Source organism: Podarcis pityusensis (genome assembly GCF_964106645.2).
Source record: "Podarcis pityusensis genome assembly, chromosome: 3".
In the NCBI taxonomy this organism is placed as follows: domain Eukaryota; kingdom Metazoa; phylum Chordata; class Lepidosauria; order Squamata; family Lacertidae; genus Podarcis; species Podarcis pityusensis.
The window spans coordinates 96,654,042-96,677,566 of record NC_138026.1 but is presented as its reverse complement, the minus strand read 5'-3'; the positions used below and the strand labels follow the sequence as shown (position 1 = coordinate 96,677,566).

At 40.3% G+C, this 23,525-nt stretch overlaps 1 protein-coding gene across 12 annotated transcripts in view; it reads right to left on the bottom strand.

Annotated features, from left to right (window-relative positions):
- The window catches only part of LOC308474363 (spermatogenesis-associated protein 7 homolog), an 80,329-nt gene that overhangs the window by 36,392 nt on the left and 20,412 nt on the right, over window positions 1-23,525 (bottom strand). For 8 of the 12 annotated variants that reach the window (XM_081000588.1, XM_081000589.1, XM_081000590.1 and 5 more), the window contains one exon: window positions 14,637-14,684. In XM_081000588.1, the coding sequence (XP_080856714.1) occupies window positions 14,637-14,684 (48 nt within the window). Of the gene's footprint in view, window positions 1-14,636; window positions 14,685-15,072; window positions 15,126-23,525 lie in introns of all 12 variants that reach the window. The other 4 variants (XM_081000597.1, XM_081000598.1, XM_081000599.1 and 1 more) reach the window with 1 other exon arrangement.

The following is a 23,525-nucleotide window of genomic DNA, read 5'->3' as shown; positions in this document are numbered from 1 at the left end:
ATAAAGAAAGTTCTATCCTTCTTTGACACCAATTGGCCGACCATGCCCAGGAGAAAGGCCTCTGGTTTCTTCAGAAAGGTATATTTAAATACCTTTTTAATTTCATTATAGATCGTCTCCCAGAATGCCTTAATCTTTGGGCATGTCCACCAAAGATGAAAGAATGTACCTTCAGTTTCATTACATTTCCAACATTTGTTATCGGGCAAATGATAAATTTTTGCAAGCTTGACTGGTGTTATGTACCACCTATAAATCATTTTCATTAAATTCTCTTTTAAGGCATTACATGCCGTAAACTTCATGCCAGTGGTCCATAACTGTTCCCAGTCAGCCATCATGATATTATGTCCAACATCTTGTGCCCATTTAATCATAGCAGATTTCACCATTTCATCTTGTGTATTCCATTTCAACAGCAAGTTATACATTCTTGACAAATTCTTAACTTTAGGGTCTAACAATTCTGTTTCCAGTTTTGATTTTTCCACCTGGAAGCCTAATTTTTTATCCAAATTATATGCCTCCATTATTTGATAATAGTGGAGCCAATCTCGTACTCTATTTTTTAGTTTTTCAAAACTCTGCAATTTTAATCTGTCTCCCTCTTGTTCCAGGATTTCCCAATACTTCGGCCATTTGGCCTCCATATTAAGTTTTTTTCTGTGCCTTTGCTTCCATTGGTGACAACCATCTTGGGGTTTTATTTTCCAACAAATCCTTGTATCTTATCCAGACATTAAACAATGCTTTTCTGACAATATGGTTTTTAAACGCTTTGTGTGCTGTAACCTTATCATATCACAGGTATGCATGCCAACCAAATACATTGTTAAAACCTTCCAAAACCAGCACATCCGTGTTTTCAAGAAGCATCCATTCTCTCAGCCAGCAAAATGCGGCTGATTCATAATAAAGTTTAAGGTCTGGCAGGGCAAATCCACCTCTTTCTTTAGCATCTGTTAATATCTTAAATTTTATTCGAGGTTTCTTGCCCTGCCAGATAAATCTAGAGATATCTCTCTGCCACTTCTTGAAACAGTCCATTTTATCCAAAATTTGCAAAGTTTGAAACAAAAACAGCATTCTTGGCAATACGTTCATTTTTATCGCAGCAATTCAGCCTAACAATGATAACTTCAAATTTGACCATATTTCTAGATCCTTTTTCACTTCAACCCAGCATTTTTCATAATTATCCTTAAATAAATTCACATTCTTAGCAGTCATGTTAACCCCTAGGTATTTTACTTTCTTTACCAGTGTTAATCCTGTCTCTTTCTGAAACTTATCTCTCTCCATTTCAGTTAAGTTTTTCTCTAAAACTTTAGTTTTCATCTTGTTCAACTTAAATCCTGCTACCTGACCAAATTCTTGAATCAGTTCTAATACTCTTTTAGTACTTGATTCTGGTTCCTGTAAAGTCAATACCAAGTCATCAGCAAATGCTTTCAATTTGTACTGTTTGGCTCCCACTTGTATACCTTTTACCAATTGGTCCCTTCTAATCATGTTTAGCAAAACCTCCAGGACCAAAATAAAAAGCAATGGAGAGATTGGGCAACCTTGTCATGTTCCTTTCTCAATCTTAAATTCTTCTGTCACTACGTTGTTCAAAATTAATTTAGCCTTTTGTTCTGAATAAATTGCACCTATACCGTTTCCAAAACCTTGACCAACCCCCATCCCCAGTAAATTCTTTTTCATAAAACTCCAGGAAATGTTGTCAAAGGCTTTCTCCGCGTCCACAAATATCAAAACTGCTTTAGTATTGATCTTCACTTGTAATTTTTCTAGGATATTAATTATATTCCTCGTATTATCAGACAAGTGTCTGCCCGGGAGAAAGCCCGCTTGATCTTTATGAATTACTTCTGTTAGCACCTTTTTAAATCTTTTAGCCAAAATGTCTGCAAAGATTTTATAATCCACATTAAGCAATGATATGGGGCGGTAGTTCTTAAGCTGCGTCTTTTCAGTCTCTGTTTTCGGTATAAGTGTAAGGTATGCTTCCTTCCACGACTCTGGTCCCTTTTCCCTTCCAGTATTTCATTACAGACTTCCTTTAAAGGTTGTATTAACCATTCTTTCAAAGATCTATAATATCTAGAAGTCAGTCCATCCGGTCCTGGAGATTTACCCAATTGCATATTCTGAATGGCCCCTTCTACTTCCTGTTCTGTTATTTTATAATTCAACATTAATTTATTTTCTAGGGAATTTTTTTGTAGTCCATTGATTTTCAGAAATTTTTCAATGTCCATTTCTTTCTGCTTCTCCTGTGTATAAAGTTGTTTAAAATACCTCTGGAAGCACTTTCTTATTTCCACTGGGTTCTGCACATTCTTTCCTACCACTTCCAAGTTCGTAATGGTGTTAAGTTTTTGTCTTTTTTTCATTTGCCAAGCCAACAGTTTTCCACACTTATTTGCTGATTCAAATGTCTTTTGTCTCATCTGTTTAATCTTCCATTCTATTTCCTGGTTCATCATTTTCATGTATTGTACTTGATATAACTTTATCTCTTTCAAGATCTCCTGGGACTTTGGTTTCACCCTCAATTTCTTCTCTCCTTCCTTTATTTTTTCCAGGATCTTATCTTTTTTCTCATTTTGCATTCTCTTCTTAATTGCATTCTGTTGTATCAGAAATCCTCTCATAACAGCTTTACTTGCATCCCAGATTACTCTTTTTTCCACAGTAGTGTTCATATTTATCTCAAAATAGTCTCTCAAAGTTTTTTGGGCCTTCTTAATAAATTCTTCATTCCTAAACAAAGAGTCATTCACCCTCCATCTAAAGGAACCAATTGGCATCAATTTCATTTCCATCTTCACGGCATTGTGGTCAGAACAGGTTTTGGGACAAATTTCAGCTTTGCTAATCTTCGGGGCCAGTCCTCTAGTTACCCAAATTTGGTCAATTCTTGTCCATGTCATTTTAGCCTCGGAGAAGAAAGTTCCCTCTCTTCCCAAAGGGTTCCTCGTTCTCCAAATATCAATTAAGTCCATATTTTCAGTCATGTCAAAAAAAGTTTTTGGTAGTCTTCCATCCTTAGTAAGTGTCTGTCTTTGTGCCTTATCCATGTTTGTAGACACTACGCCATTCATATCACCCATCAAAATCATATTATAGTCCATATAGTCCGTCAGGGTCTCGTGTAGTTTTTTAAAGAATTCCGATTTTCCTTCATTTGGTGCATAAATACCTATTATCAGGAATTTTTCTCCTTGCGTTTGAATTTCAATTGCTACAAATCTTCCTTGATCATCTTTAAATTTAAATTTTGGTGCTAGGTTCTCCTTTGCATAGAGGACCACTCCTCTTTTTTTAACCTTATCCGATGAGATAAATTCTTGGCCTAGTCTTTTGTTATTCAATAACTTCCTGTGTGACCGTATCACATGTGTTTCTTGTAAGCAAATCAGGTCCAGATGTTCTTTTTTCAATAAATGAAATACTCTCCGCCTTTTTTTCTGGGCTGTTCAGTCCATTAACATTCCAAGTCAGAACTTGCAGTGCCATCATGTAGTTACTTTTGTGCCCCCCACTGCCCCCAAAGCTTGCTCCTCTTCTGTTGGTGATGATGTTGGCACGTTCACTGGGGGGTCCAATCCAAAAGATAATGTTGATATGTCCAACGTTCCTTTATTTGGTGATGTTCTCTCCACTGCACTTTGCTCTGGTCCTCTGTCTGATGATCCTCCATCCAGTGTTGTTGGCTCTTTTCCAATTCCCTTCTGTAGATCTTCTTCGTGATTGTACAGAAACTTTACTTTGTCTTCTACAGATCTTATTTTTATTTTCCTTCCTTTGAAACTGAATGATAGGCCTTGAGGGAATTCCCACCTAAAGTTAATTTTGTTCCTTCTCAGCAAAGCAACTAGATCTCCAAAGTTGAACCTGAGGTCCAGAAGGTGTTTTGGAATATCTTTGAATATTTCCACTCTTGACTGATGTATTACCAAGGTTTTCTCGTAGTGCCAGCCCAGAATTTTGTCCCTCTCTTCTTTAGATCGGAGGGTAATCAAACAGTTTCTTATTCTATTCTTCTCCTTCTTCCCTCCTCTTCCGAGTCTAAAGGCCCTCACGATTTTAAACTCCTCTGTTCCCAGATCCAAGTCCCAGTGGACTGTAAATTCCTCCGTAAGATAATCTACCAGAGAGTCTTTTTCTAGTTCAGGTACAGCTCTAATCCTCAGGTTTGTCTGTTTCTTCCTAAGCTCAATCATAGAAAGGGCCAACTTATGATCCTCAAGTTGCTTCTGCAAGTCTGGAACTCTCTCTGTCTCCAGTTGGGTTACCTTCACTTCCACAGTAACCACCTTTTCCTTAACTTCCTCTACAATCTGTCGGGTTGAATTAGACTCCTTGACCAATTTCTCAATAGCTTCTGTATTGGAATTAACTTTTTGTCCCAAACTATTTATGCTTTGTGTATTTTGATCCAATTTTTTATTCATTTGTTCCAGTGAATTATTAATTTTGCTCAGAGCAAGTGCCAGAGCTTCTTCTGAAATCATTCCTTTTGGTTTGGAGTGCACTAATGCAGCTGCAGATGAGACAGGGGGGTCAGATGTAGAGGCTCTTCGAAAAGACTTCCCAGACCTTGTTATTGGGGGATCTATTTTTCCTTTCCCATCTGCCATAACACTTAGGCCCTTCAAGGTTAAATACAGTCCCAGAGTCTTATCTTTAAAGTTGGAAAATTCCACTCCTTGTAGCAATTTCAAAGTCCTCCTCTAGAGGGAAATTGTTATTGTTTATATTATGTTAGTCCAAAGTATCCCTTTTTTAAAGAAATTTCAATTGCACCAATATATTTAGTATCAAATCTCGACTTTTAAATCAAGAGAAGGTAATTGAAACTTTTGAGCCAGTAAAAGATAGTAGAAGATAGTTAAAACAATGTATCCCTCTAGTTTCACTATTTCACTGACAGTCAAATAAGCAATCTGTTCACAGTCTATGCGGAGCTCCGAAGTACAGCAAATTTAATGGCTGCCGTTCCCAGGTTCCGAGCGATGGAAATTTAGCTTCTCCCTCTCTTTTTTTTGGCAGGCAAATAACGTCCAAAAATCTCTCCCCCCTTTTCCCCTGCTTCCAAGGGGGGGTTTGCTATTTTGTGCTGGAAATTTAGGTGTTTAGAATAGACTTTAACTTAAATCTTTTTGCTTCCGACTATTTACAAAAAGAGGAAGGCGGACTTCCTGTTTTAAGCCTCCCCCCGTTCATTGTCAAATTCCGTTTTTTAAACTCCAATTCTTCACTTTTACTCACGGGTAGTTACTTTTAAATCCAATTGTCCACAGGAAAAAGTCAGTGCTCTCCGGCAACGGCTGTGCGGCTTCACTCTGTGAAAGTAGCAGTCCGTTCGCAGCACCGCTCCACTCACCCCACTTTGCTCCGGAGCCCCAGAATGGGATTCCCCCGCGAGTAGGGGAGGCGCTCTTGGTGCCCTGCCAAATCCCACGTTCCCAGGCTTCCTCCACCTGGGATTTCTATAGGGTCCCCACCTTCGCCGCGGCGGGTAGACCCAGTTTCCACTGAGCGGGTTCCTCCGGTCAGAGGAACTCCGCCATTAGCCGATGGCGCTAACCCGGAAGTAGTACTAAACTTTGCTTTTGTGTTGTGGCTGACCCAAGCTTATTAATTTTATGCATTGCAAGTATTATTTTTAGCCAGTGACCATCTTTATCTGCTATAAACAAACACAGCATGTTATGTTTCATTGATTCTGCCAGTATCCACAAGCTGAGTGTAATGCTAATGATGACCCAAGTGCCATTTCATTCAGATTTCCACAATTGCAACAACAAAAATCATCATCATCATAATATATGAACAACTATATATTAGTACAGAAGAAGCTGCATGCACATTTTTGTCTCATCTGTACTTGCTTTATATCAATTAGTAGAACTCAGTGGAGGCTGGTGCCCATTTGGCACAAAGCAAGGAGGCCAACTCTAGGTGGCGCCAGAGCCAATGACAGGCAGAGCCAACTAATTCTAATTTTGTCCCCATCTTCCTCCCTGCTAAGTTCTACAAGGGGAACAAATAAGACGAAGCTAATAGCTGTTCCCTGGACTGGATGGAAGCATTGCTTGCAGTTTGTCAGGTTGGCTATCAAAGAGCCTAAAGGACTAATCTTAGCTCCAATGTAGCTTTTAAAAACAGAATTCAGTTTACCTGAAGAGGCAAAGACGATTATTGGGCAACTGTGGGATTTATACAGGCTAACCCATCTTGGCTAACCCATCCCCTTAGAACTCTTGTGAGATCCTGCATGATCCACAGGAATTCAGTTTCTAAAATTCTGATGTAAGTCAAGTCCTGAACTAATACAGTGGTTCCCCGCAAGACGAATGCCTCGCAAGACGGAAAACCCGCTAGACGAAAGGGTTTTCCGTTTTGGAGGTGCTTCGCAAAACGAATTTCCTATGTGCTTGCTTCGCAAGACGAAAATGTCTTGCGAGTTCCTGCGGGTTTTTTTCCCTCCCCCCCCTTTTCCCCAAGCCGCTAAACCGCTTATCAGCTGATGGCTAAGCCGCTTATCAGCTGATCTTTAAGCCGCTTAACAGCTGATGCTAAGCCGCTTATCAGCTGATCTTTAAGCCACTTAACAGCTGATGCTAAGCCGCTTATCAGCTGATCGTTAAGCAGCTTATCAGCTGATCTTTAAGCCGCTTATCAGCTGATCGTTAAGCCGCTTATCAGCTGATCTTTAAGCCGACTAAGCCGCTAATACTGTAGCGCTAAGCCGCTAAACCTCTAATGGGCTTGCTTCGCAAGACGAAAAAACCCGCAAGACGAAGAGACTCGCGGAACGGATTCTTTTCGTCTTGCGAGGCACCACTGTATGTGTATCAGAATGTAATTATCCATTGGATTCTGCACATTTATGCATTTCGCAGTACAGTTCTTTGTTCAAAAATACATTAAAAATGTGTTTTGGATATGTTATTACCCCTAGATACCTTGGAATTTACCTCAGGAAGGAAAAATGGTCCCAGACCCATTTGCGTTACATTTTTTTAGGCATCTCGGTTATTGTTAAATAGATAATGTTCCCTATTTGTTGTTATCCTAGCCGCCCTGAGCCCAGTCTCAGGCGGGGAGGGTGGGATACAAATAAAAGATGATGATGATGATGATGATGATGATCTACGCTGAATCTGAATTTAGTTGCTGTATGTGAAGGACAGCCAACACGATGAAGTCCAGATGTTGTTGGAATCCCACCAGTCCTAGCCAACACGACCAATGAAAACATAAGAGCCCCGCTAGAGCAAGCCAAAGGCCCATCTGGTCCAGCACCTTGTTCTCAAAGTTGCCAGCCAGGTGCTGGTATTGCAGAGGCATCCCAGGTGGATCCTGGAGGTTGTACACAGCCATCATGGATCAAGGATGATGGAAGTTATAGTTCAACAAAGCTGTAGTCCAACCGCACTTTGAGGACACGTTGGGTGGAATTCAACATGGTGCTATTATAAATGCTCCATCTGCACAAGCACATCAACTTGCCAGACGGAACAATCCCCCTCCCTGTGTACTTTTCTGGGGGTTCTCCCACACCCACCCCAAGCTACACTGGTACCTCGGGTTAAGTACTTAATTTGTTCCGGAGGTCCGTTCTTAACCTGAAACTGTTCTTAACCTGAGGTACCACTTTAACTAATGGGGCCTCCTGCTGCTGCCGCGCCACCGGAGCACGATTTCTGTTCTCATCCTGAAGCAAAGTTCTTAACCCGAGGTACTCTTTCTGGGTTAGCGGTGTCTGTAACCTGAAGCGTATGTAACCTGAAGCGTATGTAACCCGAGGTACCACTGTAATTACCGGGGGGAGAGGCAATTGTAAGTCCCCTATCAAGTCATCAAGAACGACTGCTATTTTTCTACAAAAAGGGGTGCCAGAACTCTCCATGAATGCCTCCTTTGTTCTCTTATAATTGCAATGGCACCCATCTGAGAGCTGCCGGAACTGAGTTCCAGCTGGGGAAAAAACCCTGTCAGCTACCATTGAACAATTTATACGTTTATCTTTTGTTATTACCTGAATTTATTGTTTTCCATCTGTGGGACAGGTGACGTACATGCTATGCTTTCAAAGAGTGAATGCATCTTTATGAGCTTTCATGGATTAAGGATAAAAATCTGGTGCCATTCAGTATGACGGGTGATTATGTTAAGGCCCTTGTTTATCATGGCACTTGCCATTTTTTGTAACCTTCACGGGTTTTTTAAAAAATGACTCCATATTTATTCAGTGGTAATGTCGTTAATCAGGGACAAGTCTTCTCCATTATCATTTTAAAATGTATTAAAGAGGTAACTGCATACCTCACACAACAGAAAATTGACAATGTCCCCACATCACTCTGACATACTCCTTGTTTATCCAGTAGCTTTACAAATGCAAATACTAATCAGGACCTTCTTCTGGTAGATATTAAGTCATTTTATGTCTAAAGAATTGTTTGCTCATTAGGCCTATGAACTCTGTGCCTAGAGCTTACATTGAGTGAGCACCTTACAGTATTTATTTTGAGTGGATGCCTTATTTGAAATGTTACACTAGAGTCCTATAATGTCCTAATGGATATAAGTCCCACTGCATTCAGTGGGGCTTACTCCCAGGTAAGTAGGTAGAGAATTGCTGCCTTAGATAAATAAAATGAGTTCATTAGGTCACAAGAGCCACCTCAGATCTGACTTACCTGTGGTAGTGAACTGAGCATTTTGGTAAATCAGTACAGTCTTTTTTTCTTTTTTTTAAAGGAAACAACAACAACAACCATGAATGCAAAAGTGAAAGTTAAGACTCAGCTATATTAGTCAAAAAACACCAGATAGCGCTGGAAAGCAAAAAAAAATTCTATGCGATTTTCCATTGCGTTTTTTTTTTCTTTTGTAATGATTTAATTTCTGACTTATTTATAGCAGGGGGCTTTTCTGTGTGTAGATTCACCTTTACTTTTACAGAACTGTAAGTAAGGTTTCAATAGCACTGGGAATTATCTAGTCCAATAACAAAATTAGTTTGGAGGAGGGAATCCAAACTCCAACAGGTAACTACTGAAACATATTAAAATTACCCTTCCTTGACATTTGTTCTGTATGTTTTGGGAACTGAGAACATTTTCTCTCCCTCAGCTAGTAGATGTTCTGCCTCATTGTGCTGTTTGTTTTATTTCCCCCTTAGTCTCTGTATTTAGAACTGCTTTAATTTCCTCTCTGTAAATCCATTAGCAACTGATCGCACCTTAGGTTATCCCTATGTAGCAATTTAATCCTGTTTAGGTCAGAAGAAGAAAACTGATTTGCAGCTGGCCTTGCATTGACCTTTCACCCCATCTCCACCATCTCTTTTATCTCAAGTCAGATTCAGCCATCCATTATTCCTTCTTCTACAGCTAGGTCTTGGATCATCTGCAGATTATTTGATGTACAGGTTGTGCTCAAGTTACTGCTAAATTATTACAAGTTATCCTGCAGCAGTATTTCTGACAGGATTTCTGACTGGCTGCCAAGTTCAAGGTGTTACTATTGGTATTGAAACCCTTAATGTTGTGGGACCAGTTTAGTTAAGGGATCACTTTACCCCATATATGCCCACTCAGTTGCTTGGATCTGCAGAACTTGCTTGTTTACATGTGGCATGCAATGCCTGCTCTTCACTTGTAAGAAGTCATTCCTTGTACTTTGGAACTCCCTGCCACTTGATATTAGGTAGCATCCCTGTATTCTTTCAGACACCCGCTAAAAACATTTCTGCTTTCTTGGGCCTCTTGAGACACAAGATTTGGTCACACGTTTTACTGTATTTGAACCATTTTTAAAATACGTCTGGCTTTTAATTTTAATTTTGTCAAAGATATTTGTTGCTCTAGGCTCCTTCTGGAGGAAATGTGGGATATAAATATGATGTATAAATGAATATGAGGGACGCGGGTGGCGCTGTGGGTTAAGCCACAGAACCTAGGACTTGCCGATCAGAAGGTCGGCGGTTCAAATCCCCGCGACGGGGTGAGCTCCTGTTGCTCGCTCCCTGCTCCTGCCAACCTAGCAGTTTGAAAGCACATCAAAGTGCAAGTAGATAAATAGGTACCGCTCTGGCGGGAAGGTAAACGGCATTTCCGTGCGCTGCTCTGGTTTGCCAGAAGCGGCTTAGTCATGCTGGCCACATGACCCGGAAGCTGTACGCCGGCTCCCTCGGCCAGTAAAGCAAGATGAGCTCCGCAACCCCAGAGTCGCCCACGACTGGACCTAATGGTCAGGGGTCCCTTTACCTTTACCTTATAAATGAATAAATTGAAGATTGATTTACATGAAAGCGTGGATTGGATGTGAGTTTAGCTGACTGGATATTGACACAGCCCAATGCATGTTGAGACAAAGAACATTATGTTCAAAACGATTCTAAGCGGTTAATCCAGTCATTGTTACATCCCCCCAGATCTTGGCTTTATACTTGTTAGCATCTTCTGTATCTCACAGCACTGATTTTCTTTAGCCTAAAAACTCTCTTGACATTACTTCAGTCAATCAAGTGTTCCTTACCGTTGTCCAACCAATAAACAGAGTACAAAATATAATGTACAAATGCATAACCTCAGCAGAACAAGTTATTAATCACTAGCGTCGACATGCTAGGAATTAACAATCATAGCAAATCTCAGCGATGTGACAACATTCAGATATCTTGCCACCTCTTCAGTAATAGGCCTGTGAAGTAAAATACTCAATGTGGCCTCAAAGAATGAACCAGGAAACACATTGTGAATCACGTAATCCAGTGATTCTCAAAGGATGTGGCACACCACATGGGTGTGGCAGGAGAGGATGGCAAATGTGTTGGGAAGATTCAAGGACAATCAATATTATATTTCGCAAATGATTCATGTTCTTATGTAGCTGCATTGTTTTATATTTTCTGGCTGTCCCATGATCATATTATAAAGTAGTGTTCTATGTTAAAAATCCAGCACTGCTAGGAGTTACTTCTTTTTGTTTTCCAATGTATTTCTTATATAAAAAAAATTGTTGTGGGTCAAGCAAATTTTTATTTTGAAAGTGTGGCCCAGATAAAAAAAAAAAGTTTGAGAACCATTGATCTAACTCACTGATAAAATCTACAGTAGAAGAACGGGAGACACCGATTCAAAATCTCAAATGATTACAAGGATAGCACCTATCCTTGAAAGGAACTATGGCAAATCTGCTGCCTAGGATCTTAGAGGGTAAGGGATCAAATCAAAACCCAAGATGTGCTGGGAGGAGGGAGGTTTCGAATACAGTGGTACCTCGGGTTACATACACTTCAGGTTACATACGCTTCAGGTTACAGACTCTGCTAACCCAGAAATAGTGCTTCAGGTTAAGAACTTTGCTTCAGGATAAGAACAGAAATCGTGCTCCGGCGGCGCGGCAGCAGCAGGAGGCCCCATTAGCCAAAGTGGTGTTTCAGGTTAAGAACAGTTTCAGGTCAAGAACAGACCTCTGGAACGAATTAAGTACTTAACCCGAGGTACCACTGTAGGCAGATCTCTGGCTGAGCTACACCAGCTAAAGCCAGAGACACTGTATACCAATGTAGGACCTCCATCGCAGATGAACCAGGGCTGAGCTGAAATCTCAAAAAAGGGGTGTTCTGGGGCCGGGCAGGGGAGACCTATCCCATTCCAGTCTCCTTTCAGCTTGGTCACATGACCCGGCAACCCCACAGTAGTTAACTTGGCAAAAAGAGTGGTGCAAGTCAAACTCTTTTTGAAAGTCTTGCTTCCCCTCTGCCAAGTTTAGGCCACCTAAGCCAGCAGTAGCCCTGCTTCTGAAAGGAGTTTGGAACAAGGAAGCTCCACCGGCATAATTTACCTTGGCATAAATCACTCTGGCTTCCTCTTGCTTGGATTGCTGTGTAAAACATTAACATGGTCCAGCAGAATTGCTCTTCTTAGGTATAGTGAGAAAAGTTAGACGTGGTATCCATTGGTTAGAGGTGGACGTAGGGCGGATCTACATTAATGGTTTATAACATTAAGGAAGGGTTAAGGAATGATTTTCACAACATAGATGGACACATTGTGTTCTGCTTGTAACAGAGCAACCAGGAACTGGCAATAGGGAAACTGCATTATTACGGACACAACAAGGTAAGGAACATTTTAAATTTACCAGTATGCCCTGTGATGTTTCAGAATGATGTATCTAACATCATTCTAATAACGATAAAAGAGTCAGTGCAGATCCAGCCCAAGAATACGCTCCATTTGCTCCTGCATCATCTATATCCATAGATTTGGCTTGCAGTGGGTGCAATGGCAGCAGATAAGACAAACCCACAATATTTTCCCCAATTAACTTGCTTTTCCATAGAGACACAACAAGAGTCAAGCAACCCGTGTTCTGCCACAGACAGCGGAGAGGCAGAGGAGCAGATTCAATGCCATTGACGAACAAGCTACTTAATGAGCTAAGACTAACTTCCAGATTAAGGGCAGAGCTAGCAACACATTTGCTATGTCGTACAATCTTCTCCTTCTCTTCTCAGCCACCTTTTCGCTACGCTATGCAAGTCCTGCTGTTTCTCTCATAAGGAGGAGGACTGCGCTTCTTTAATCATTCTAAGGCACTTTTGCAAGGAACGTTGTTTCGGGAGGAATGCTTGCTCAGCAAATAATCTGCCCAGTAATGAGAATGAATCTGGAAGGTAATACGAGGGGTAGCTAATAAAGTCCAGAAGCCAACCCAGAATTCAGTAGTAACTCTGTGTGTGGAGTGAGGTGGGAGAGGTCTGCTTGCATGGGACCCATTGTGACATTTGGAGTTTATTCAAACCAGAAAATCTAGAGGGCTGTAGAATTATGAAATGGCTTCCTCTTTCCACTCCCCAGAATTAGGATCATACTCCCAGGGGCCCTTCCACACACCATCCTTTTTCGTGCAAAAAGCATTTCATCCATTTCTTATTTGTTGCTTACAATCTGCACATCTTTCTGCAGGCTCTTTATGGAAATAACAAAAAAAATTAAATAATTTTATTCATTTCATTTCTCTACCAGCTTTCCTCCCATGGGAGCTCAGGGCAGTGAACGGCATAAAAACACAATCTATGCAATAAAATATATTTCTAAAACAAAAACAACAAACAACAAAAACGTGCAATGGAATACGAGCTGCCAAAATTTTAGTAAACGTTGATTTTCTCAAAAGCCTGGGTGAATGGAAATTTTCACAGTTGGTGTCCAAATGCCACCAATGTATAGGGAACAGGCACACCTCCCTATGAAGGAGGTTTCATGAATGAGGTTTTGCCCCATCATGGCGCCAAACACATCGGTGGCAGCGCCATTATCCAGCTAGTCAGACAGGTGACACAAAGACCACAGGAAAGTTGATATGTGGAAGCATAGTTAACACACACACACTTAGATAAGAATAAATCCCCTTGAACCCAAGCCCCTTTCTGGTGTTTGCCCTCACGGGATTAAAACCATGTGAGGGGGGCAGTGAGGCAGCCCTTCCCCCTCATCATCCACACATTGGAGGGATGGCCTGGAGTAAACTCTCTTCTCAGTGGGTAGGCTCCCTGTCCCCTGGTTAGAACTCTGCCTGATTAAGATTCTAAATCACAGAGGGAGCCTATGCACACCTAGGGCAGGTTACACCCTATTGTTAACGGTGGGAGGGCGACTGCCTGAAGACGGCTGCAGTGCCACTGAATCTTAAATTGACATGCGTAGGATTGTGCTGACCTGTGGGACTCTCCCTAGGCCATGTTCCTTCTCCCCAGGACATGCTCCTGGATGTATTTGCCTGGCTGGAATGTGTCTTCAAACCTCTCACTTGTCTGAATGGAGGATGGAGAGGTCTGAGTGTAACCATTCCTGAATTTTGTGCTATTGAAATATAACGTACAAAGGTCAAAGCCATATCTATTGCAACCTTCCCCTGTGCCCCCACCCACCACTGCAATGTGGCCCCTGGAAATTTATCTGCAACAGAGTGCGGCCCTCATGCTCTAAAAAAGGGTCCCTGCCTCTCTTTTAAAACATGGTGTAAATGCTTTTAAGTCTGGATTTAACTCATTCACCCCAAGAGTGCAAGAGGTTTCAATGCACTTTGAAGCAGCAAACTTGAAATCAGTATTATCTTTTGTATAATCCATGATTTTTTTTTTCAACAGGGAGGTTCAATGTATCTAAACGAATCACTTCCTGCCTATAGGGGGCGTTGGGATGCAAAGGAATGCACCTGTGCTTATAAATAAATGTCTTATAATGGATTGCAGCCTTAAACTTGAAAAATTCACTTTGTGCTTAGACTTTTGGATTTTACCACTATTGTGAGAATCAGATTAAAATACATGTTAGCAGGATACTTTAATGAACAGATGCAAATAATTCAGATGCAACAGCACCCTTCCCATGCAACACAGACGATACTAAAGTAACGGACAGTGCTATTTTTCTTTGCCAACAGGTCAGTGCTATATGGGATGCTGAAAGTATTGTGGTTTGGGGGAAATGGCATGAAGGTTTTAGGAGAGAACGAGAGGGATCATCCAAAGCAAATATTTCCAGACCAAACAAGGTGAAGCCAGACGTTATTTTGAAAGCAAAACAAGTTATACTTACATTTAATGCTCGTGTTCAAACTCTTTGGAGCAGATGAATCAACAGCAGCTGAATTAACAAAACAAAACAAAAAGTTGTTTATCTATGTTTGCAGTATTTTGCTTTCAAATTACAGGAAAGAGTAATGTATGACCTGCTTCTAAGCGATAGGGTTGTTGAAAGTCTGGATTCAATTAAAAGCGTGCTCTTAAGTAACCTCCTTCTCTAAACCTTTTATTTAGAAATCTAACCGCAATATGGGATATATAAAAGAGGAAATTATTTGTGGTAGGTTTCTATTTCTTCTTCGTTGATTATGAGGCCAAATCCTCAGCTGTAGCTTAAAATTTTGGTGGCTAAGGCTGCATATGGAAGAACGAATGTGACCTGGGGTGCATAGCATCATGCTCCCTACACAGGCTTGGTTTAATGATTGAAACAGAGATAGTGTGCTCACAGTTAAGATGCTTGCATGGCTCCATCTCATTACCATGAACAACTGCCAGAGCCCTGCATTTTAAAAGATTAAGCATTGCATGTGACATTGATGTGATAAGGTTATCTTTCAACATCTCAACTCAGCTGTTACCTTCTTCCAAGACAGTAATGCCCACTCACATCACAAAGAACTCATAACCCACCTACTTTCAGCAGCCAGAAACACCATAACCAGACACCGGAGAGACCTGTCAGGAGTAAGCATGGACCAATGGTACCAAATAGTATGGGAAACAGCCCTACTAGAAAAATCAACCAATGAACTGAAACTGGTGCGGGGACAAATAGAGGAAGACGCCTTCACCCCAGTATGGCTCTCCTTTATCAAATACACAGCCCAACAAGACAATGACAAAAATCCATCAACAACATACAAATCAATATGGCTAACCTGCAATCCAAAACACCCACCCACCCCACTCACACATGAAAACAAAGATCACCACAGCCAATCACAAACAACCACACCCTAGGCCAACCCCAACTTTTCTCACCACCAAAGGAACACAAGCAAATAGCAAAGAGAACCTGCACAAGCGACGCCGACGCAAAACCCCACGCATACGTTAAGTAAAATAGAAACATCGCTACCCGACCCCACCCCCATCCACCATGGCCCCCTCCACCTCTTCCCCCCTTTTCTTCCTAATGTAACACTAATGTCTCAACAAATGAAACTAATCTGTAGAAAATGTAACTTGAAAAAAGAGACATTGCACATACTTTTGTAAGAAATCTTTAATAAAAAATACATATTTTTTTTTTAAAAAAACTTCAGCTGTTACCTTAGTAATTACTGAGTAAATAGTATATCATGCATTAAGCAAGCCAGACATTTTGCGGGTCTGTACTACGCAAAGGTAAAAGTTCCAATGTAATAAACAATGGTTAATTGCCTCAAAAAATGTTATTTATTCCATGGCGGCGGGGGGGGAGACCCTCAATATATTATTTTTAATATAGGACCAAACATCCAAATTAATAACTTCAGCCACAACTTGGCTAGAGCATACAGAAAGTGTATTCAACACATCAGAAAGCCAAAGGGTCAAATCCCTTATATTCTGAATGGCTTTCTTCCTTTGGGTGTGTTTAACAGCTCACTGACTGCAAGCAGAATCCTTCCTGAGTTTGGGCAATGCAAGGTATTCTGATATCTTTACTCTATTCCTATGAGCAAACAACAGCAGTGGTATGCCTTAGCCAGCTTAAAGAGCAGAAGACTTTCAGCTCCCTGTAGTCACTGGGCTTGTGATTTACACCAGCCAATTATTTTGTTGTACAGTCTGTGCATACTCACTTGAAGCGAACATCAGAGGGGTTTGCTCTCAATTAAATGTGTCCAGGGCTGCATACAGGGGGTAGAGCAGGGACCCCAGACTCTTCATTTTTAGGTGTGTGTGTGTTTTTAAGTATGTCAGCCAAATATTTCTGAAGAAAGTTAGAACATGTGGAAGCAACTCTGATGCTTTGACACTTGGTAGGCAGCACCACTGCTAAGGATATTTAATCACCGTTGCTAGGCAGACAGTGGAAAAAGTGTTGACCACTGCCACCTGGGACACAGAAGGGGGCCACCTTACAGCAGCAGGGAATGTAGGCGAATATGGTGGATAATATTGGGGTATGTTCATTAAAGCACTTTTCTTGTGTCCACACTATTTCAGTCACTCCCCAGGTGTTCCAGCTTTTGCAGAATAAAACACAACTGGCTGGTTTGGGGATGTTTTACTCAGAACTAACTCCCTTAACACAGGGTCTTTATTTTTTCTTGCATATACTATTTTATCTTTGAGGGTTTTTGTTTTTTTTACAATCAAGTGGTGAATAGATTTTATGAAATAAATAAAGAACAGGCGAGCATCCTGGGGAGAGCTTTCCACAATGAATCAGCAAATACAACCATAAAATAATTAAACACTTTCTAAGTTAAAATTCTTATAGGCTCTACACAAGGATATACCGCATTTCGTACAGCCTATAAGAATTTTAACATACACATATGAACACATACACATATAGGGAGAATGTTTTGTGTGTACATATGTTTTGCTGAGCGTCGTGAAACTGCACATACTTGTTGTTCATTGTTGTATATTTGCATCTTGATTTTCCTCCCAGGAGCTCAAGGCTGCATTGTTGAAATATACCCAGAGTTGAGAGTGGATTTCATGCTCTTTATTCAGCTCATAGTGGTGAGGAGGAATGGAAGTTCCCCCAGAATGTCTGCTTTATATACATTATTTACACAATGGGCCCCATGTGATTGGCTAATTCCAGGATTCTCCTGTAGGCCAATCAGGCTGTGGATTCACTTCCATCTGGAGCTGGATTGGGTGGCTCCTGTGGACCAATCAGACTGTTGCATTCTGGATCCTATTGTTCTAGGACCAATCAGACTGATGCATTCTGAATCCTATTGTTCTAGGACCAATCAGACTGATGCATTCTGAATCCTTTTTTTTTAAAGAATAATTTTTTATTAACCGACCAATCACATCAAATCAAACCAAATTACATAAATTCCAAATTACAAAGCCGAATTTTAATTTTTTGTTGGGGGTACCCATATTTCAAGTTCTGAAGGGTATCCAATCAACTTCTTGCTTCTTACTGCTGTTTTAATGTCCACAAATCTAACCTTATGATGTTCACAGTACTATCCAGTCCTTTCTTATTGTTTTTCCACATCTCTTGTTGTTATTTTCATATATTTTTCCTTTCTCTTTGTGACCTCTGATAGTCTCCACAAGCTGGTTAGACAGTTTGTAATCCTGTGTGGATATTATTATTTTTTATCCAGTAGCCATATCCAGACGTTTTCCATGTAACATCACTTCCATACATCAAAACAGTCTTAGCGTCATTAATCTTCACCAATCTGCCTCCTTTCTCAAAACCTCTGAGGAGATTCACTGGGAATGCAGTCTGAAAACAAGTCCGTTCCTTCTCTCGGCTATAAATCCTTTGGCAAGATGGCAACTCCGAATTAATTGCTGCGCCATTCCAAAAGCTCTTATTGCTTCTCGATCTCCATAAAGCATACTTTTGGTTAAAGTTTATCTCCACACAGACCTTAATCATCCTGCTTGGGTCAGTTCAACCGATGATTCTAATGAGGAGGTGTTCTTGTAAATCACATAGAAGGAAAGTAAAAAAGAGGATGAAACTGGGGAAAGCCCCAGGCCCAGATGGATTGTCAGCCAAGTATTATAAAGTCCTAGAAGAACTTATTACACCAGTGCTATGTGAAGTAATGAATGAGATTTTAAGAGAAGGAAGAACACCAGCGTCATGGAAAGAGGCATACATTACGCTGATACCGAGACCTGACTCGGATAGGCTGAATATTAAGAATTACAGACCGATTTCACTATTGAATAATGATTATAAGATCTATGCAGATATAATGGCGACTCGACTTAAAAAATGCCTAGTTAATCTTATCCATACCGACCAGGCTGGTTTTTTACCCAATAGGCAAATAAAAGACAACATAAGACATACAATAAATATCATTGAGTACTTAGAATGCAAAAACGAAATCCCTGCAGCTTTACTGTTTATTGATGCCGAAAAGGCATTCGATAACGTATCCTGGCGTTTTCTTATAAAATGTTTGGAAATGACAGGGATAGAGGGCACATTCCTGGAAGGAATAAAAGCAATTTACTCACAGCAAAGTGCTAAACTAATTATTAATAATAACTTAACAGAACCCTTTGAAATCTCGAAGGGTACTAGGCAGGGGTGCCCTCTGTCACCTCTTCTGTTTATTATGATGTTAGAGATAATTACAAATAAGATAAGAAAAACTTCAGAGATACGCGGAATAAAAATAGGAGTGAAAGAATACAAATTGAAAGCTTATGCTGACGACCTTATGTTGTCTTTGGAGGATCCAGAAGAGAGTGTCAGTAAGGTGTTAGATCTGTTAGAAGAATTCGGAAAACTATCCGGTTTTAAATTAAACAGAACAAAAACTAAAATGTTGATTAAAAATGTAGAAGAGAAGGTAAAAAACCACCTTGAATCTCAGACTGGAATTAAAGTAACCAAAAAAGTAAAATACCTTGGAATCTGGTTAACGACAAAGAACATTAATTTGATGGAAGATAATTATACAACCGCATGGAAAGAAATAAGGAAGGACTTAGATACCTGGAATAGAATAAAGCTATCCTGGTCGGGGAGAATGGCGGCAATAAAAATGAGTCTATTACCGAAACTGCTATTCTTATTTCAGAATATACCAATAATCAGGGGAACATCAATATTCAAGGGCTGGCAGAAAATACTTTCTAAATTCATCTGGCAAGGAAAAAGGCCGAGAATTAGATTCAAATTACTCACAGACCAAAGAGATAGAGGAGGATTCGCAGTCCCAAATTTAAAGTTATATTATGAAGCCTCATGCCTCTGTTGGGTCAAGGATTGGATTATTATAAAAAATAAAGATCTGCTAGATTTAGAAGGATTTGATTTAAGATTCGGTTGGCACGCTTACCTATGGCGTAATAAGGGAAAGATCCATAAAGGATTTTCTAACCATATCTTCAGAGGGCCATTACTGGAGGTGTGGGAAAGAAATAAAAAATTATTGGAACAGAATACCCCTTGGTGGCTTTCGCCAATCGATATCCTGACAATAAAAAAAACAAATATCGAAGGAGGAAGATAGACCTACGAAGATTTATTAGTAAAAACAGAGACCGGTTGGAGGATTAGGCCATATGAAGAAATAAAGAACAAATTGACAGGTTGGATCCAATTTCATCAAATCAACTCTATCTGGACCGAGGATAAAAAAAATGGGATAAGTGAGAAAAAATCTAGATTCCAGATTGAAATATTAGAAAGTAAAACAAAACTCCTATCGAAAATGTATAGCCTGTTGCTCGAATGGGACACCAAAGATGAAGAAGTAAAGGAGGTAATGGTGAGATGGGCAATGGACTTTGGGTATAACATAGAGTTTGATAAATGGCAGGCACTATGGAATAAAGGTATGAGATTCTCGGCATGCACAACACTCAGGGAAAATATGTACAAAATGATGTACAGGTGGTACGTAACGCCCGTAAAACTGGAAAAAATATATAAAACTGGTGATAAATTATGCTGGAAGTGCAAGATTAAGGAGGGCGATTTTTATCATATGTGGTGGTTGTGCGAGCCTATTAGAAAATTTTGGGAATCTATTTACAATGAACTAAAAAAAATCTTTAAATATACCTTTATAAAGAGACCTGAAGCCTTTTTGCTGGGGATAATTGGAGAGGAAATCAAAAAGGAAGATCAAACACTCTTTCAGTACGCGACAGTGGCCGCCAGAACTCTAATAGCGCAGAATTGGAAGACACCAAGAATCCCAACCATAAATGAATGGCAATCGAAACTACTCGACTATCTAGAATTGGCAAAAATGACACAGAAAATAAGAAATCAAAAAGACACAAAGTTTAATAAAGATTGGAATAAATTCATGGCATACATGGAAACAGAGGTAAAAAAAACTAAAAAACACAGTAGGTGCAATATAACACTTGTGATGTAAAGAATTTTTTTTTGAGGAAAAGAAACTGCAGATAGAAAAATTTTATAACACATTCCGAAACCGAGATGAAGGGAAGTCAGTCAGTGTTGTGTGTTATGTAGTTAATGTAGTTAATTTGTTGTTGTCTTATGTCAGGAGTATATATATATATTTTTTATATATATATTTTTCTTTATTTAGTTTTTTTTGGTGTGAATGTGTTGTGTTTGTCTTTTTTGTTTGTATGGTGTTATAAAATAAAATTTATATTAAAAAAAAAAGGAAAGTAAAAAAGGTCCCCCCCCCCCCATTCAGTCCCGTTGTCAACATACCCAGCCTTTGGTGTATCTTCATCGTAAAATATTCCTGTTTCTCCAACCCGTCGTCTTCTTTCGCAGAGGTCACTTAAATTAGCCCATGATGCATTCTGAATCCTATTGTTCTAGGACCAATCAGACTGCTGCATTTGGATCCTATTCAACTCAGTAGATAACAATTGTCTTCCCCTTCCCCACTTTTATCTTCACAACAGTCCTGTAGGGTAGGCTGTGGGCTGGTAGTTTTAGACACTAAAGTTTTGAAACCGCACATATTTAGAACATTGCTAGCTTGTTAATTTTTCAGGGTTGGCAAACTTTTTGTTTGTTTTGATATTCAGCTAGTCTGGAACCTCCTGAGATAACAAAATCCTAACCTTCCTCTGCTTCCATTCTAATCAAAGCCTCGCTGTTCTGCCTACAAATTGGCTGCTAAGAGCCCTGAGAAATCAAGGGTACTGTACAGAAGGGCTTATTCTGCAGACCTGTTTGGACAAATGGCTCCCAAGCAAACGTGGAAACACATGCATGGATGGGAGTCTTCCTCAGTTGCTCCAGCAACAGCCACCTTATCCTTGTCAGAAGTCACCAGGTGTTGCTCAAGCCCACCTCAGAATTACTGTTCTTTGGTAGGGTCAGATGCATGGAATCCGTTATATATATTTATAAAATTGTTTCAAATTAGCTTTGAATCTCCCGAGTTACACACATATATAACAAGCTATCTACTTACTAAGGGACACCAGGTGGGCTCTGGGAGCCAAACTACAAGATAATGTGAAATTCCCAGGATCGAAATAAGACAACCTGACTGGAAGGAAAATGCCTCCCTAATCCAAAATATGTCAGTAAATGAGCTTGGGAGTGAAAGCAAAACCTTTCCATTCAAGATGAATGTTTTCTGTTCTTAGGCATGATACAACTCATACTAAAACCGGAATACCTAAGGGAACAATGGATGTTAGTTTTACTATTTCAATACCTGCACCTCAGGGATACAATGGCATTATGGGGAGGGGGAGTCATAAACAGTGCACTACCTATATTTTCACATGCAGAGCTTTTATTTAAGCATGCCTGCCATTTTTCTCCATTTCCCCTGTTTAGCCCAGTAGGGAACTGGTGGAAAAGATTTGCAATGCATGAAAAGAAATCCTTCACAGGTTTTAATTTTGTGCTTTGATTCTTTCCAATGACTCTGTGCAGAGTTTAAATGCTTGAAACTGAGCTTTGAGGGAGATTTCTTCTGAATGCCTGAAACCTGGGTCAGATGTAGCTGCGACTTGCCACTCTGCGTAAAAGGGTTTGCAGCTTAAAAAGAGCATGCTAGAGTTTGTTCCAGTGAGCAGTTTCAACGTGGGAGCAAAAGTAAGACTTGAAGTTGATTTGGACAAATGAAATCTTCCATCCGAGGTCCTGGCGTGTGAAGAATTCGTCCCTATAAATTTTGGCTTCGGCTTCAATGAATGTAATGGACTGAAAGAATTGGCTGAAGGTCATGCGAGTCCTTGAATTAGTTCCTTCATGTTCTGTTGGGAACCTCTTCTTTCCATCTTCACAATGTGGGGGCAGAGAGCAGAGATAAGGTGCTACTCAGCTTTGTTGTTGTTTAGTCATGTCCAACTCTTCATGACCCCATGGACCAGAGCACGCCAGGCACTTCTGTCTTCCACTGCCTCCCGCAGTTTGGTCAAACTCATGCTGGTAGCTTCGAGAACACTGTCCAACCATCTCGTCCTCTGTCTTCCTCTTGTCCTTGTGCCCTCAATCTTTCCCAACATCAGGGTCTTTTCCAGAGAGTCTTCTCTTCTCATGAGGTGGCCAAAGTATTGGAACCTCAGCTTCAGGATCTGTCCTTCCAGTGAGCACTCAGGGCTGATTTCCTTAAGAATGGATAGGTTTGATCTTCTTGCTGTCCATGGGACTCTCCAGAGTCTCCTCCAGCACCATAATTCAAAAGCATCAATTCTTCAGCGATCAGCCTTCTTTATGGTCCAGCTCTCACTTCCATACATCACTACTGGGAAAACCATAGTTTTAACTATACGGACCTTTTTTAAGATGCTGTCTACGTTTGTCATTGCTTTTCTCCCAAGAAGCAGGTGTCTTTTAATTTCGTGACTGCTGTCACCATCTGCAGTGATCACGGAGCCCAAGAAAGTAAAATCTCTCACTTAGCAGGTGTGAATTATGGATGCCTCCCCTCACGTAGTTGAGATGCTTCTGAACATTTATGAGCATGAGATTTCCAATGGTGAAAGTTTGGGTGCTTTGCCTGCAATAATCCTGGCTGTTTCTGTGTGATTTAAATGCATTGGGGGACAAAGGTGGACAAATGTTACTGCAGACGGAAAACGGGTAGGGGTACCTATGCATGATGGCATATTAAAAGAGAAAACACACAAACACACCTGTGGTATTTTTGGTAGGCATATTCTGTAACATGTAACTGATGCAATAATAGTGGATTTATACAGGATCATCCACAAATCATTCTTCTTTATTAGTTCTTCAATACAGTGGTAACTTGGGTTACATACGCTTCAGGTTACATACACT